This window comes from Typopeltis vanoorti, chromosome 7 (genome assembly GCF_054136105.1).
Source record: "Typopeltis vanoorti isolate ZY-2024b chromosome 7, IOZ_Tvanoo_1.0, whole genome shotgun sequence".
In the NCBI taxonomy this organism is placed as follows: Eukaryota; Metazoa; Arthropoda; class Arachnida; order Uropygi; family Thelyphonidae; genus Typopeltis; species Typopeltis vanoorti.
The window spans coordinates 94,396,783-94,416,057 of NC_143555.1; the positions used below are offsets into that span (position 1 = coordinate 94,396,783).

At 33.3% G+C, this 19,275-nt stretch overlaps 1 protein-coding gene across 1 annotated transcript in view; it reads left to right on the forward strand.

Annotated features, from left to right (window-relative positions):
* Window positions 1-19,275, forward strand: part of p (WD40 repeat domain-containing protein pink) — a 306,375-nt gene that overhangs the window by 149,136 nt on the left and 137,964 nt on the right. Inside the window, exon 13 of the mRNA XM_090396034.1 lies at window positions 881-1,004. Within this exon, the coding sequence (XP_090252160.1) occupies window positions 881-1,004 (124 nt within the window). The remainder of the gene's footprint in view (window positions 1-880; window positions 1,005-19,275) is intronic.

Below are 19,275 nucleotides of genomic sequence, written 5' to 3' on the forward strand. Positions count from 1 at the left end.
CCAGCAGATATATAAGACAGAACTAAAACATAGACTTCAGAATTAAATTATTCCTTGAAAAAAGTCAATTTCCTTGGATGCCAAATGGATGATTGAGGAGTCATCTTGAAATGCTCTTATAGTAATTTACTAATATAGAAGAAATAGGCATTTCCATTGTTGTCCACTTTATCTGTTTATATAATCTCCCTCACCATGAGAAGTAACTACTACCATTAATCAGAAAATAGTATAACTTGATTAAATAAGGAAGAAAGTTATACAGACTGGTTTATATTAGACATCTAATGCCTTCTCTCACAAGACAAAAGGGGACACCTTTTTAGTTTTTTGTTAGAGATATCCTATTTAAGATACGTGTTTAATTGAACACCAACCCCTAATGACATCTATGACCTCACAGTGTGCAGTTTATTTTATTTTATTGTTAATATTCTTTGTTTTCTGGTAGCTTTCCATGCCTCCTATAATGTAATAATTTTAAATTAGTTGCTTTTCACTATAGGCTCACCTTGAGAATAGCCGAGAACTTTGCAAAGAAATATTGTTGATTATTAATAAATAATTTTGTATACATAACTGATTCTTTATCAGACATTGGTTCATATCCCAACTTTATGACCTGCTAAATCAAAAGATTCTTGCTTGCATGAATGTGTGTGTATTTTAAATATCTCTTATAGAGGTGTATTTTTGGGGAAGACACCTGATGTACAAAAGGAAATATGCATTTACGTGCCATACAGTGTGAAATAACTAATTAGAATATTTAAATTATTAGATATACAAAAGATCATTGTCTAATGATTATTTAGAAATTATTGCAGATGATTATTGGAAATTTAAATTAGAATTAACTGAAATTACTTTTGTTCAGCAGAAAAGACCTTTGAAGACATGGAAAATCACATTCAAGAATCCCGAGCTCAAGAGGAAAAAAGTTTCTGGTCATTTCTGCCACCTGTTGATATTTCAGTTTTGCTAGAAAGTACAAGAAAAATTTCGTAAGCAGATTCCTTAGGTGCATCAAATGCTTTTGTAAATCATTCCTAATAAATGGTACATACAACTGTAGTACTGCACTTTATCATACAATAAATTTTCACATTCAGTCAACAAAACAAGAAAGAATGTAGCATTTGCTTATGTTTAAAATATTTTGAGTGATTACCAATCCTGGTACATTATTTGCTAAATCTTTTTTTCCATATGTGTGATCTCTAAAACACAAAAATTAATGATGAGGAAAGAAAGCACTGATTAAGAATGTTAAAGGTGCTTTTCCTCTATAGAAACTATAGGCATAATTTTTATAGGATGAGAATGAATCTTCAGTATCAGCAATTATTGCAATGTACGTCTCTTGTTTTCTGAGCTTATTACATTAGACTCAGTTTGTCATGTTCAAAGACTTTAATTTGTATAAACCTAATTAATGCTGTAATAGGATAAGTAGTTCTATCTACATTATCTTCTATGATGACTGTAAATTACGTGTGTTCCCAACTAGTTTGTTTTTTTTGTAGGAAGTTAAAACCCACGTTTTTTGGAGGGACAAAATTGTGTTACTTCTGCATGAAATTAACTAAACTCCTCTTCTATTGAAAAGTTATTATTAATGTTTCTTGCCCAACTCTTTTCCATTCAGAGGTATCGTCTCTTATTTTGTCTAGGACAAGTAAACTTCTGGAATATTCCAAAAAATTTTCAAAAGCACTTGATACTCAAATATATTATGTAGTCCTCAACTCAAAACAGTTCTTCTGTGGTGTTCTTCTTACTGCTAAGATTGGGAGCACTTCATTGCTTTCTACTCTCTACAAGTATTTATATGTAGTTTCTAGAATAATATATCTACTACTGAGTTATGCTATACAACTTTTGTTTGATGGTACTAAAAATTAATCAGATGTATATGGTATATGTATATCACTATCATTCAAGTGAGACTGATTTGCTTTTGCAGTAGATTATTTGAAATCGGAATGGTTAATTAAACATATCAGTCAGGCTAGCAGGAAAGTTTTTTAAATGAAACTCCCACTTACAGAAGTTATAAACCCATAATGCATTAAACCAGGTTAGATGATTCAAGAACTTGCTCTGAAGACCAAACATGATACATTTTCAGGCCATTTCAGCTCCCTAGTATGTATGGTGGGCTTACACCAGCTGATGAAAGTCATCTACCACCTGAAACCTAAAGACATGCAGATGTTTATCTGTGCCATGATTGGATTTAAACTCAGCCTGTAGATTGGAAAGCACAGATACTGTCCATTCAACTAACCAGGTCAGCAAGTATATTTTATTAGTGCATTTGTATTTTTTAGTACATCAAAACATATTATACTAGAATAATAAATTGTCTTTCTTTAGAATAATAACATTGTATTTATCACTTAAGAAACAAATAGAAAGGGATATTAAGGATGATGGAGTGAAAATATGATAATGAAGCATATTGTATTTTATATTTTGAATCTGAATATAAATCTTAATCTCAAAATGGTTTTAGAGATTAAATTTAGGCTGATTGAATGATGTATTGAAAATTTTAATTTTCAAAACAAAATAATAATAAAGAAGAAACTTATTAATATTGGATTGAAATACTTGTATGCTGTACCTGTTATGAAGACTTACAAAGGAGGATTATTTTGAATAACAGCAGTTAAAAAAATTATTTAAGAGAAAAAAAATTTATTATGTGAGTTGTAAGTGAACTACAAATGGGTAATTGTAGAAGGTATGTAGTCACTGCCTATCTTGACATTTAAAAGGAAAGTGTGAGAATTTCTTTTATAGTTCTAATAAAACACAATCTTGGAATCTGCTACAGCCATACAACATTATGTAAACTTAAAAAATCCTGCTGTCTGAAATTTCAAAAAATCTTGGAGACTGTTATTTTGAGAACAGCCACTTACTACTGAAGTTTGTTTCTGTATGCTTATTTGACTTTTGTGTCTATCCTTTGTAACTAAAAGATACTTAAAAAAAAACCTTAACATGGCTGAATATTCTTGACTGAATCCACTAGTCTTAAAAACTTTTAAATAATCCAAATGAAACTGAATAAATCCTGCAACACATATGGTGAAAATTGGCAATAAAAAATTAAAACAGCTGAAATAGATAGATCATAGACAATGGAAGCCGAATGGTAAACATTTGGATAGTAAACATGTTGTAAACAGATTTTATTACCCAGTGTGAGACCATCACCACCCTGTTCATTAGAGGCCTGAATTTGCTTGAAAAGGTTTCATGTTTGTTTTCTAGAGCAAGGTTTTATATAACCATATGCCCTCAGCATTAAGTGTATAATAGGTTTCCAACCTTTACAAGTGGGAATCACATAAACACTCCAGCTATTTGGGATAAAGTCCCCAGTCAATCCAACCCCACCTTCTACATTGGGGCCTGTCCAATCTATTTCAAGGAGGGTGAGATGGTAGTTTGAGACTTAACCAGTTGTATTCAGTATTGACATAAACTGCAAAATCATGATGGTCAGCATGATGGACTTTTGGGGCAACATCCTTGATAGCAAGGATGTTGCCAGTTAAACAGTCCTCTCCACCATGTTCACTAGAGAACCAGGACAAACAGTGAAAAGCAGCTACTGGAATAAAGTCAATCTCAGCAGAATTGAAGATGTGTAGTGTTACTAAGATGAAGAAAACAAACGAGAAACCACTAAATAATAACTAAGACATTATATTTGGGCGGTAGTGATTAGGGGAAAGAAACAGTATGCATTGAACACCAAGATAAACGTGACTGGTGCTTAATTTCAATTAGAGTGAATTGAGCAAATTTCAAAAGGAAAAACTGGACGTTGAGATTTGTGCCTGTGGGTGAACAAAATAAATAGATGGCAACAGACATATAGAAACATTGTAGTGCTATTTTAGTGCTGTGAAATGACATTTGCTTCCATGATACAAGGGACAGGGGTGGTCTGGAAAGTTCTGATAAAAATCTAGAACAAAAATTTATTAATTTTATGTCTTCTTATATATCCTAAAAGAAAAAGAACAAAATATTACAATTGGATGAAATTTGTAGTTAAAGGGTTTTAAGATATGTTCTTTCTTGTGGTTATATCAGTTGCTCTAATATCATTTTTGTTCTAGGTGTTCATCAGAACTTTCCAGATACCCCTCATACAAGGCGGCCCAAAGTGAGACTTAAGTAAATTATAGTTGCTGACTAAATGAAGGCCTTCCTTGGTTCATGAGTTGTTGATCGTTGGCACAAACAAGTCTTTTTTTTTTCCTCCTAGAACTTGGGTTTTTTTAAGAACTCACACTGTTGCAGACAGTTATATGAATATTGGGATTTAGGGCCATGAGATGGTGACAGTCTCTCTCTCTGGAAAGCCTTGAGTTATTGATAATTTGGGCTCACTATCAGTGAAGACTTGAAGGATAGAGACCAGCTTCCCATTTGTATTCAAAAGTTACCTATAGCTAAAAGAGCCAAGCCTTACTCCCTTTGGAGAATAAGTCATTAGATTATTTTAGAAATGTTGTAGAAGCATTGAAAAAAGAGCAAAGCTGATAATAATATATCTGTTGGATTTCTGTTTAGGAAATTGACTACTTGTTACTAACACTGGGTTCAAGCTCAAAAATGAAAGATAAATTCACATATAAAGAACATACAAGAAAGAAGAAAAATCTTATTGACTGTGTTATTTTTGATAGTGACACCTTCATACTGGCTCAGGATACAATTGTATATAGGAGTTTTGAAATAGAAAGAGATTACCATTTAGTTTTGAGTAGGATCAAAATGAGTATCTTATTGAAATGAAAAATGTATAAAAAAGTTTTTAAAAAGAATATCTAAGTTGAGCAACTTTCAAAGGTGAACTGTAGACACACAAATATTCAATAAAACATAAAAGTATTTGAAAACAAGAACCACAACTTGAACACTGAACTTAGGAGAACTCTGAAGAGAACATTGATCAGTTCAGTTAATTAGGTAAGTAGAGGTCTTGGAAGGATAGAAAAAATCAGATTGTTATGGTGGACTCAAGAAATTAATAAGTCTTTTCCTTGAAAAGAAGAAATAATATCAAAAGTTTGAGGAAGTAACTCAGCTAGTATCTTGAGAGAAAACTGAGAAAAAAATGCAAGAACATAAGATATGTATAAAAATAGCTAAGCAAAAGTCATGTGAATGCTTTGGTAAGAAAGATAAATATAGATATTTATCTTTCTTTCTTAAAAAGATAGATAAATATTGCAAAAGTGGTAAAATGCTCCTGAGTGCTGAAGAAAAGTTCAGAAATGGAAAAAAGTATTATGCAGTGATTTAGAGATGATAAAGATGATATGAAAATAAAGATAAGATATGTTCTGGATGTCCAATGTTAATTACCTTAAAAGATTGTTAAATGAGACAAGCCAGGAGTAGAAAATATTCAAAAGAAATACTATCAGGTATATATATATATATATATATCAATACTCGAGGTAGAAAAGATTATCAGAAACAAGAGTGGAAAAGCATTTGGAGTAGATGACATTGTAAAAGTTTTGCAATTGTGACACTACATAATTTAAAAGGCCTTATCATAAGGTCATATTCTGGATGATTGGAGTAGATCTCATATAATATCAGCTAAAAAGAACAAAAAACTGAATGTGAAAATTCCAGGGCAATTTCCCTGCTGAGTTCCAGGTAAGATTCTATGTAAGCAAACAGATGTTTAATGCTGGAATGGTAGAAAAATATCCAGAGGAAAATTTTGATCTAGATGGATTGATGCATTTAATAATGCCTTAAACAAATGAAATGTCGAGTATGACAGTGTTGGAGGTCTCACAAAAATTATGTAAGAGAAACTTGGGAAAGAAGGAACTGGTATCAGGCTAAATAGGTATTTTCAAGATTTTTACTTTAGGTCAAATAATTGAGAAATCATGTAAATATATCAAGCATCTGTATTTAATTTTGTAGATCTTGAAATTTCATATGATCTGGTGGCAAGTGAAAAGCTGTTCAAAATACTACATATATTTAGTAGAAATGGGACATTAAACAGAGCAATATATATATATATATACACACACACAGGTAACCCTCGTCTAACGCAGTACTTATATACAACTCTGTTTTGATATAACGCAGTCTACAAATTGTAGTAATCCTTGTTCTTGCGGTACTTATACAATACGGTTTTGATGTAACACGGTCTATGAAATGTAGTAACCCTTTATCTTTTCATATATTTTTCACCATGCGACTTAAAAATCAAATTTTATCTTTGTTAAATTTGTGTCTACCCGTTTCGTGCATGTAGTTATAAGCAGCAAATTTATATTGAGGGAAATAGTCTTTAGCATGCATGAACATTTTTTTTTGTGTGTGTGTGTAACGTCAATTGTTTACCGTATAAGGTGTTTTTTATTATTTCACATGTAGTTATAAGTAGCGAATTTATATTAGTGGAGAAACACCTTTAGCACGCATGTATGTCAGTTGTTTACCGTATCAAGCATTTATTATTGAAACTTGTCTTCGAAAATGAAGATTTTTCTGCCAGGAAAGCGTAAAATCATAAGTGTGTTAATCTAAAGCTGAGCACTTTATTTTCTGGTGAGTTACATAATTAATATGCGATGCTTTTTTTTTTATGTAAAAAATTTATTTTTATAGTAATGGCCACTAAAACTGCAACAAAAGGGAAAAAACCAACATTGAAAAGAAAATTCATTTCTCTCGAAGAAAAAATTAAAATCTTGGATCGGTTGGAAAATGGAGAAAAACCAGGAGTTGTTGCAAGGACTTTGAATTTAAATGAATCAACAAATCGAACAATCAAACAAAATGAAGTTATTGCTGATGTATGCGATACTCTAATAGAATAAAATGGAGAAATTGCTAATGATTTGGATAGAAGATTGCACTCAAAAAAGAAAATTCCTTTGGATGAAAATCTTATTAAACAAAAAGCTCTCAAAGTTTATAAACATTTAAAAGAACTTGATCAAGATTCTTCAGAAGAAAGCTCTCAGCATGGATTTTGTGCAAGTAAGGGTTGGTTCGAAAACTTTAAAAAGCGGTTTTCTTTGCATAATCTTAGAATCAGCATCAGGAGACATAGAAGCTGCCTGGAAATACCCAGGAGAACTTCTAAAAATCATTGAAGAAGGTGGTTATAGTGCAGACCAGGTGTTTAATATGGATGAATCCAGGTAATATTGGAAAAAAATGCCAAAACGCACCTATAGTTCAAAAAATGAAAGATCAGCTCCTGGATTCAAAGTTTCCAAAGATAGAATTACTTTACTGTTTTGTAAAGTAATATGCAATGCTTTTTTTTATGTAAAAAATTTATTTTTATAGTAATGCATCAGGTGATTACATGACAAAACCAATGTTTATTAACCAATCCTCAAATCCTCATGCTATGAAAGGGCTTGACAAGTCCACCCTACCTGTTTATTGGCGGGCCGACAAAAAGGCATAGGTTACAGCTAGCATGTTTGAAAATTGGTTTTTCAAGTGTTTTGTACCCAATGTTATAGAAAGTTACACAAAGAAAAAGAATATCAAACTTCAAAATTCTACTAATTTTAGATAACGCACCAAGCCACCCAAAAAATTTATGCCATCCGAATATTAAAATAACGTTTTTGCCACCTAATACTACTACTTCACTTATTCAACCACATGACCAAGGAATAATATCAACATTTAAATCATATTATATTCGTTGAACATCCCAATTAATTTAGGAAAAAATGGAATCTAATCCAAACATGACACTGCCTCAAGCGTGGAAAGAGTTTTCAATATTGTGTGAAAATTATTTCTCTGTCCATTAAGGAATTACAACCCTCTGCACTGAATGCTTGCTGAAAAAAAAATGGCCTTTCTGAAAAAAATGCCGTTCTGGAACAAAATTTCGTACCTCCAATGGATGCCGAGCTAAGTCGTATTATAAACGTCACACACATTTTTGGTGGAAAGGGCTTTTGCGATATGGTTGATAATGAAATTAGTGAATTAATTGATGGGGAAACAGATTTAAATTAGGAAGAACTGGTACAATTAATAAATGACGTTGAACCAAATGACGGGGAAAGTTCTGCTGATGAATCCATTAAAGAATTCAGTTTAAAGAAATTAGCAGAAGGATTGGATTTGGCAAGAAAGTTAGGAAGTTAATTTACGGATAATGATCCCTCAATGGAGTGCTCTGGAAAATGCACAAGACAGTTGGATATTTGTTTAGCTCCATATTATGAACTTGATAAAAAAAATTGCAGCATAGTGGTAAGCAATGTCTTATTACTGACTTCTTGATAACTAAACCAGCCGAAGTATGCAATGAGAATTATAGAAATGATGTACAAAAGATTTCAAGTGATGACGATGTCCGGTCACTCGTAAATAAAGAACATCTATGAAATGTTATTTTTGAAGACAGTGATGATGATTAAAATATGCACTTTATTTTATTTTGCCTAAACATTTATGCATTATGTGCAGTGAAATTTACCCACAATTTTTTTTTTATAATTTTATACTGTGTATTTGTTACCTGAATTAAATAAAAATATTTTTTTGTTTGATATGTCATTGTTGTTTATATAATTAAAAAATAAAAACGATTTCAGAACATAACCCTACTTTTTCTCTATGATCTGAGTCTCGCATAACATGATTTATATAACTCTGCATTTCTATAGAACCTAGCATCCTTGTTATATGAGGGTTACCTGTATATTCTGGAATTAATGTGTAAGCCAGCAGTTAGAATTAAAAGTAGTATAGAGATTATTATGACCTTTTTTCTTGACCACTAGTATTAATAAATTAAAGACTTAATTCGGTATGTTAGTCAAGTAAATAATTGTTTAATATCCGATATGTTTCACTGACTAATATCTGTCAGCATTTTCAGGGATACACTGGTAAGCAATGGAAAGTAACAAAAACTAGGAAACTAACCGACAATTCTAAAAATTATATAAAGTTATCACTGTGCATGATACAATGCACATGTCGCAAGTACAATGTTTTATTTGTTGAGATCTTTATTGTAATTTTCATGAAAGTTCATTTCTTTTTGGTTAAATGATCTGATTAGAATTTTCCATATATCTGGTAGGATTAGGCTTGATTCTTATTTAAGTTACCTGTTGAATGGGCGACTGTAGCAGCTTCTTTGAATGTTCTGGAATGGTAGTTCTCTTCTATGTAGGGCATATGACTCATATACCATTCAATATTATGGTTGGTAGAGGTGAAGTGGGAAGAAGGTCCTGATATATCTTGTCTGTTATTCCTTATATAGCCTATGTGTTCTTTCTTTCTTGTTTCAAAACTTCTAGATGTCTGTCCGATGTAATTGATGCCGCATGAACAGGGTATGCTGTAAACTCCAGAGTATTTGTAGTAAAGATGGCTATCTTTCGGTGATCTTATAAACTTTTGAATAGTCTCCATAGGTTTGAAGGTTACTCTGATATTATATGGTTTTAGAAGAAGAGCTAATTTTTTGGATATGGTACTAACAAATGGAATTGTTATAGAGCTGATGTATTGGGTTTCATCTCGTTGTCTTTGTGGTCATTAAAGAGAATCTTGTTGATGAGTCTTGTAGGGTAGCCATTTAGGGATAGATCTCTGGATATTTTCATTAATTCTTCTTGTAAGTCACCAGGGTCTGTGGTACACTGTATAGCTCTTTTTTTAAGCATATGGATAATGCTGAGTTTCTGGGATATGTGGTGAGACGAGTCGAAATGGAGTAGCGTCCAGTGTTGGTAGGTTTTCTATATACCGACAGGTTGATGCTATTGTCAGTTTGTTTCTTAATAAGGACATCTAGGAATGGAAGTTTATTATCTTTTTGTAGTTCCAATGTGAACTTGATAGGGTTGTGGAAACAATTCATTTTGTTTAGATAATCCATTAATTCTTCTTTTTTGTGATTCCAAATGATGAAGATGTCATCCACATACCTAAACCATGTGGTTGGTTTAGGGGTAATTTGGGATAAAATTTGAGTTTCCAAATTTTCTAAGAATAGGTCGGCACAAGAAGGAGAGAGAGGGCTACCCATGGCTAATCCAGTAAGTTGTTTGTAGTAGGTTTTTTGCCATGTAAAATAATTCGAAGTTAAACAATGCTTGAACAACTTGGTGATGTTTGGTGGGAACAAGTTTTCTAAGATATCGATGACTTCTGAAGCTGAATATTTGTGAACAGAGATGATGTGACATCCAGGCTAGCCATAATATTATCTTCAGAGATACGGGTGTTTTTTAATTTCTCCAAGAAATGTTGGGAGTTCTTGATATAAGAATCCATGTTGTGAATGTGTTCCTGTAACATTTTGGCTAGATATTTTGATAGTTTGTAAGTAGGGGAATGGATACTATCTACTATTGGACGTAGTGGTGTACCTTCTTTATGGATTTTGGGAACGCCATATAGTCTTGGAGTTAACGGGTGCATAGATTTTACTTTTTTGATTAAGTCCACAGACCAGTTGGTCATATCACGTAATAGTTCACGTAATTCTTCATATTCCTTAGTTATATATTATAACTAAGGAATATGAAGAAAAGACCAATAATCTATTATCGGACACATCTGTCTATGATGTTCTTAACACAGATCCTACTCACAAAAACCATCTTGATACCAATGAACTATTACGTGATATGACCAACTGGCCTGTGGACTTAATCAAAAAACTAAAATCTATGCATCCGTTAACTCCAAGACTATATGGCATTCCCAATGTTTAAATTGATTTTAACTTATGGATCTGAGAGTTGGGTTAGAAATAAAATTAGAAGAGTAAATAGACATCAGTTGTAGAATTATATTAAAAATATAGCTATTAGAAAATAATGTTATCATTTGCAGGTAAGAATGTGTGAGCAGAGTTAATCTAAGGTGGTATGGTTATTTAAACCATATTGGATGTTTGTGATCGTCTGTGAAAATACTAGTGGTGGTAATCAGAGGTAGGTGGCATTGGTGTAGATGATGAAGTAGTTGTGGCTGGTGGAGATGGAGAGCAGTAGAGTAGGTACCTTCTCTCGATGAGTCTTTGAACTCCCTGGAAGTGCAACTTAATAATAATAATAAACAGAATGCAAAATAAACAGCAAACCAGATGTTTAATGCTGGGATGGTAGAAAAATATCCAGAGGAAACTTTGATCTAGATGGATTGATGCATTTAATAATGCCTTAAAAGAATGAAATTTAAAGTATGACAGTGTTGGAGGTCTCACAAATAAGAGATTAATTTGGAAGAAAACTACCCCAGTCATCTGGGATTCAATCTTGTGACTAGTCTTTCTGGATTTTTGGCAGTGTGTGTGTATACTGCAAAATTTTTATGCATCTATATTTCAGGTTGAATATTACTCCAGGTGCTTTTCTTAAATTTAGATTTCTGATGTCTTTTTCTACCTCAAGTATTGATAAGTTCATGTTCCTGCTAATTTTTTATCCTTTTATTGTTGACTTTTATACCACATTTGTTAGAGCAATTATTTAACTTAAAGTGTTCGGAAGATTTGGGGGGGGGGGATCATCTGCATCCCTGATTTTTTGTTGTTGTTGTTGTTGTTGAGCCCGTACACGAGAAGTTGGTTGATCAACCTGTAGTGCAGTAGTATACCTATACATATACCTAGTGCATATATGGGTAGTGGGTTGGGAAAGGAGGAACTTGTTTACATTTGATTTAAAAGACTGTATATTGTATTCCTTGGAAAATGCATCAGGGGAAAGACTGTTCCACAATATAGCAGTAGCAGGGAATGAAGGACGAGGAAAAGAAACTGGTTCTGTGGGATTCAAGGTGCACTGTGAAGGGATGTTGAGCAGCAAGATATGATATGATAGTTATTGTCACTTTCCTTCAGTGTGATCCATGTTGATGATGAATAATAGTGGATATAGTTTCCACCTCCCCCTCCCACCTCCTTACACCTGATTTTACATCAAACCATCTGTGTATATATATATATATATATATATATATATATATATATACTTCAGTTCTTACTGCTGACATGGCTTGTATAATATTCCGTTCACACTACATAATTTGTATAAGGCATTCTCTTGTCAACTTATTGTATACAGATCCTTGTTATGTTCTCATGATTTCATGGCTATTTGTCTTAAAGTAAAAATCTGGTCTTGACAACCTCTGTTTGGCTGGAACCACTTTATTCTTCTATAAATTATAGTTTTCTTATATTTTCTTCCCAAATTCTATGTATAGCTTTTGTCTAGCTGCCTTTTAGTATAACTTTCTTACATTTTTTGCTCAATTTGCCAGAAACCTTTGATATTATTTATTATTTTCCAGGACTGCCTATATATATCACTATTACTCACAAGAGATAGAAGAACCTATATCACATTAATGTCATGTGTGGGCAAGAACCCGAACTGAACTTGGTTTACCACTTAATAAGGAAGACTGTTCCAGAGAAAGAACAGAACCAGGTGGAATTAAAGAGGAACAGAAGTTAGTTCGGTGTTTTTGCAGTCACACTATAAAGGATCTGCTGCCTGTTATTGAAACAGGTCCAACAGAAATTGGAAAAATGATGGATGCCAATTTGGTGGGATAGCACCCTTCATGGAAGTACCTGTATTAAAAAAAAAAACAGATGAAACAAATTGTTTGTGAGATCGAAGTTAATGGTGATGTAGGAATTGTCTATCAGCTGAATTTTCTCTGGACAGCATCAAAAATTTTTAGGGAGGTTCTATGTGCACTACCTCAAACATGTGAACAGTATTTTAAGGGTAGGCAGATTTTGAATTTATGCCAAGTTAGTAGCTGGATTGGTTAAAATTGTGCTTTAAGCAGAAAAGAATGCTTAGTTTTTTTAGTGGCTGAGAAAGCTGTTGATGTGGTGTTTATACCAAAAAAGACTAGAGGCAAATATCAATCGATGGAAAGAGACCCGATCTTGTATGATGATTTGTGTGTTATTGGAGGTAAGGGAAGGTGAGTTCAGATACTTTTTTTTGAGAAAAAGGTAACAGCACAGTTTGGTAGTATTGAAGGTGGCCAAATTATCCTTGTCCCAGTTAAAGAAGTGTATGTAGATTAATATTTAAGACTTGTTGTAGTTGTGAAGCTTGATTTTTCATAACTGCATGGTTTATGGAATTAGTAGAATGAATCAAGTGTACTATCAGCAATATAGATTTATAAGTTGACTTCAGTGGGCAATGAGGGATAATTTATTTAGAGGAAAAAGAAAGTAAGGAACAGAAATGATCCCCGAAGCACTCCTCTATTAGCAGATTGCCATCACAATGAGTAAAGAGTATAAAGAATGTTGGGAATATTTTAGAAAAGATAAAGATAATGAATCAGCTCGTTGCCAGATATGCTCCAAAACTTTGCAAAGCATCATCAACCAGCAGTCTACATAGGCACGTAGTATACATTCATGGAATGAAAAGGAAAAAACAGTCTGAATTGAATAATGATGAGCCAATGCCTTCATCTTCTAAGAGACAAACGACAATTTTACATTATGTCAAGGGACTGGATTTAGAAGAAACCATAAGCAAATTAGCAGCCTTAGATGGGATATTAGTCAACACCATCACAAAAAGTGAGTTTATTACAGAAAGTTTCACAAGCAAAGGAATGCAGATGCCAAGAATTCCATCTTCAGTTATGATACTAATACATAATTATTATAGTAAAGTGAAACAACCGTGCATCCAGAAATTGGAAGTATTCAAATGTGATAATAAAAAACTGAGTATTTCAATAGACGAGTGGACCAGTTGCAAGAATCACAGATACATGAATGTTCACGTATACTGCAATGAGACCTCTGTGTACCTTGGTTTAATAAGAATACATGGGAACTGTCCTGCAGAAAAAGTGTTATCCTTGCTTCAGGAAAGATTAGAAAACTTTCAGTTAAAACTTAAAAGTGATGCGGTTGCAATTACAAGTGATGGTGCAGCTGTTATGGAAAAATTCAGAAAATTATCACCGACTATTCAACAGTACTGCTACAACCATGCGCTACATCTAGCTGTAACAAAAGTATTTTATGTTAAAAAGTTGAAAGGTGAAGCATCAGTGACTTGTAGTAGTGATAGTAAATTCAATACAGATTCTGAATACGATAAAGATGATAACAGTGATTCTGAGTTAGATGGTGTGGCCCGAGCTGATCGGTATGATTTGCGAGATGATCTATCTTCGGCAATTGGCAGTGTGTGAAGAATTATGAAAATATTTAAATATTCTCCAGTAAAAAATTCTCTTTTGCAGCAAAAAATAACCAAGAGTGAAAAGAGGGAACTAGAAGTCATTTTGGACTGTAAAACACACTGGAGAGAATGATAGAGAGATTTTTAAAGATCATAAATCTGATTAAGGCTATTTTACGAGAGCTGAAACTCGATCACTTATGGAAAGAAGAGTATTATGAAATATTGAGAGGTATGTTGAATTGCTTACAACCTGTAAGATTAGCAGTTGAAGCCTTAAGCAATAGAGAAGCTAATATTCTCACAAGTGAAGGAATTTTTAAGTTCCTGTTCAGTAATTTAGGAAAACAGAATTCTTCAATGAGCCAAATGCTTTTAAAGGAAATAAAATTTGAATTGGTTAAACGTAGAAATAGAGATCTTGTGTCTCTCACAAAGTATTTGAGCACCATTAGTTGTTTATGTGAGATGGAAGAGGATGAATTTTTTTGCCTTGTCAAGTAAGAATGAAATTGCACGATTGGCGAAGTCATTAATGGAAAGACTTTTTAAAGGAACATTTACAGCAGAGGAAGTTCCAATAAAAGAAATAAAGGATGTCCTTACAGAGAGTTCTGACATTAAATCAGAATCTGATCTGAAGAGTGAATTGACTAAAGCAATATCAATTTCGACATCAAAGCATGCAAACAAAATATTTGCTTCTCTATGGAAGGAAATGAGCTTATATGAAGCAACGCATTCTCTCACTCCCAACTTGAAGATGCTTTTAGATGCACTCTTAACAATTCGACCAACGTCTACAGAAAATGAAAGAAATTTTTCCACATCAAGTATATTTGTTACAAAGTGAAGATCACGATTGTCTGATCGGGCAATTAATGCTCTATGTTTCTTAAAGTTTCATTTTAAAAATGACAAAAACTATTTGAAGTATTTTTTAATTTTCAAATGAATAATATTTGCATTTGTTTTCTATTAATGTTTAATTTAATAAATAAAATATTTAAATGAGATTGGGAATGTTAATATATTGTGTGATATATGTAAAAACTCACTGTATATATATAAGCTTTGGTTAAATAAAGTTTGCATTAATTACATTGTTTATATTTTGAGAAAACCTGAAATATAAAACAGAAACCTAGCCAAAACGATACTGTAGTGACCCCTGTTTAGTGCTCAGGGCAAGAGATGCACTTGTCATGAAATTCCGGTCGACCTCCATTTAGGAAATTTCATTTACTCATTTTTTGCTTCGACCTTTTACATATAGGAGTGTCTCAAAACCTCTGAAAGACTGCGCTGGGGCCACGAATCCCGGTTTCCCCACCTTCTCTATGGCTTTTCTGTTTATTAACATTTACTGTTATAGCCATTATTACAGATGATCAATGAAAATTAAATAAAAAATATTATTTCGGGAATTCTTGGGAAATACAATTTCCCTTTCTCAATTCCCATAGGTTCCAAAATGTCGGGAATTTGGAAACACTACTGATACCTATCTGATAGCCATTGACCTATCCAACTCACTAATCTATTATCCAATCCCATCTGCTTCAGTTTAGTGACCAACTTGTGGTGTGACAATCTATCATGCAAAATCTAAATATACCACTGTATATGTAAACCTCTTTTCCAATACATTCTTCATCTTATTATAGTACATAAGCAAGTTAGTAAAACATGACCTGCCTTTATCAAACCTATGCTGACAAGCATGAAGAATACCACTATTATCAACCTACTTTTATATCCTATCTCTCACGAACCTCTCCAGTACCTTCACTACAACTCCAGATATACAGATCAGCCTATAATTTGTAGCCTTAACCTTATCACCACCTTTGTAAAGTGGAACAAATTTACCTTCCTTTAAGACTTGTGCTGTTGCAAGACTTGTTAAAAGGGTAGGCTAAGGTTGATACTAACTCTTTGGAACATTTCCTTACGACACGTGGTGATATGTCATGAAGTCTTATTGACATCTAGCTTACTTAACTTCTCATATATCTTTTGCTTACTCATCATTAAGTTTTCTCTTATTACATTCCTTACATTTGAGCTTTTAATTTCACACTGAGGATAAAACACTGTGATGAACTGCTCACTGAACTATGTCTTCTGCTGAAGTTACTAATCTCCTACTTTCATTCTTCTTTCTACTTGCCAAATATCAAAAACTCTCCCAAGGGTCTTTCTTAGCCTGATTTGCTAATTTCTGTTTGTACTACACATTTGCTGTCCTTACAAACTGAGTCACTCTCCTGCCTTGTTTTTAATACTCTTCTTGCAACTGATTATTACCATTATTCGTCTTGTGCTGCCTTCAAGTGACAACTGTCTTATTCAGCCTTCTGATCCTTGGGATATATTCACACAATGATGCTGTTAAGTATTTCTTTGTCAGTTCCCAAGCAGCATTTATTTCCTTTCTGCTCAACTCCTCATTTCATGCTATAGCTCCAAGCTGTCTTCTGAGCTTGTCATAATCACAAGCTTTGTACTTCCACATATATCCTTTCCTGACAGAAGTCTTCATATGGCTAACCACAACCCACGTAATTACTTCACGATCACTCTCACCCAGTGGAGAGAAGTGCAAAACCCCACTCACAAATACCTCCTCCGATGAAATGATCAGATCTATAACTCAGATCTTTACATGCTGCCTAAGATAGATGTCTCTCAAAAACTCAAGAAATTTGTTTTCCTTATTCCCAAATGCGGTCTCTTCATTCCAATGTATACTGCCATAATTAAAATTACCCATAATAATCACCCTTCCCTTGTTCACTAATCCAAGTTGCTTATGCATTTCTTCATCACCTTCTTCCACATTCCCTGGCCTATAGCAATATCAAATTTGATATATATCTCTTCCTTTCAACCTCCACCTCACATATCATACTGCCTCAAAACTGTTGCCACTATTTCCCTCTTTCAAGTCTCCCTTATGCAGACATAATTCCCCTTCTATCATCAGCAGCATTCCCTGTTCCTTCTTGTCCTTTCTATCCTTGCAAAAAAAGAAAAAAACCTACTAAAGAGAAAAGAGAAAAAAAAGTCTATCATAAAAATATTTCATGCACAAACTGTTTTCTTATACTTAAAATTCCTTATTGAGTATACTAAACTTTTTGATACACTTGGCTGGATTTTTACAAAAGAACCATTGCTTTTTTGAAAACTGGAGTTCTTTGAAAAACATAAATTTGTCACAAACATCATAAAAGTTCTTGTTAAAAAAAAGTGGAAATAGTGACATTCAAAAATTAAACTTGAATAATACTTATAATATTGTTTGTAAATAGTTAAAAGAGTTAACTATAGCAGTATGTGCATTTAACCATGTTTGAAGCTTAATGGAATAAACTAGCACTGAGAAAAGGTTTCAAATATTATCTAATTCTTCCAGTATTTCATTTCAGTCACTGGGACATTGTTAGTGAGTACAATATGAGACTTATAACACACAAAAATGCAATGCAAAACTAAGTGAAGTATGTTGACAAATAGAATCCTAACTAGGTGAGACAATCTCTGTAGGCACATGTTGGTGCCTAGGATGTAAACTGAGATCTCAAAATATTAACGTTTCCCATATCTTGGGAAGTTTAATGCAACCATATTTATTTAAATTAGGCTGATTTCTGAGAGCAGGCTGGAGATTCCAAAAATAGTCTTTCTCTTCTAAATTTACTGTGATGGAGCATGGTGATCTTTTTCCATTTGATTCTATGAGCTCTATCTAAAGCAGGGTCTCCAAGACCCAGTTGTGTTCTACGGATGTATTTTTTGTGTTGTTCCATGTGTATGCCAGCTGATCTTTCTGTCTGTCTTTATAGGCCAACTTGCAGGAACAGGGAACTATATATACTCTAGACACAGAGAGAAGAGAGCGGATCTTTAGTAAAACATATAAGGGTAGCAATCCTTTTGTGGGGGCTTGAAAGCCATGCAGAGATTGCATTTCTTAAGACTAGCAATTTTTTCTGAAATGTGTCTCACATAGAAGATGATATCATTACTAAAATCTTTCTTATTAAATAACTTAAGGAAATTACAACGTACAAAGGATTTAAATTAAGCTTTAATCTATATTTTGGCAATGTCACGTTGCCATATTCACAGGAACTTAAAATAAAGACGTGCATGCAGGCACTACACACAATAAAATCTTTCTGGAAATAAGGTCGAGGATTGCAGGAAGGATTGATTATTTTTTTGATACTGTGGGAACTGTAGCCATTAGATAAAGAAGTTGGTATATATGATTAAGTTCTGTTGTAAGAAGACTAATTGTAACAAAGGTTATAGGCTCTATTGGTTAGTGTTTTAATGATGCCATATTGTGTGTGTGTGGGGGGGGGGGTGATTGAAAAGTTTGTGAATGTATCTGCCTATGTATACAGACTTCCAATATACTGTGAGGACAGGTTACCATTGGGTAGGCATGTTACCAATGTGTCTAGAAAGGCTGAACTATTATTAGTTTCTTTTTCCATGGTAAACTAGATTCTAGGATGAAGTCTATTGAAGTGAGAGAGGAAAGCTAATGTGTCTGAGCCATGAGGTCAAATGGAGAGCACATCATCTACATATCTTAACCAAATAGAAAGTTTGAAAGGAGATGAGTCAAGAGCTTGATTTTCAAAATATTCCATTAAAAAAATTGGTGGGGAGGGGAGAACCCATAGAGGTAACTCTACCTGTTCATAAATTTTGTGCTTCCAAGAATAATATCTAGAATGGATAGCAAAATAAAACAGATCAGTAATATCAGGAGGAAAAAACTTTCTTTATAAGTGATGAGGTTTCATGAATGGGAATATTGATGAGTAGTGAGGTCATATCAAAGCTAAGCAAAATATCTGTATGATTTAACATTCAATTCTCAACAGAAGTTTTAAAATGGATAGTGGTTTTTATGTAGGAAGAAGTGATATGACTAGTTGGGGGGGGGGGGGGTTACAGAGCTTGCTAACTGTTTTCCTAATTTATAGTATGGGGA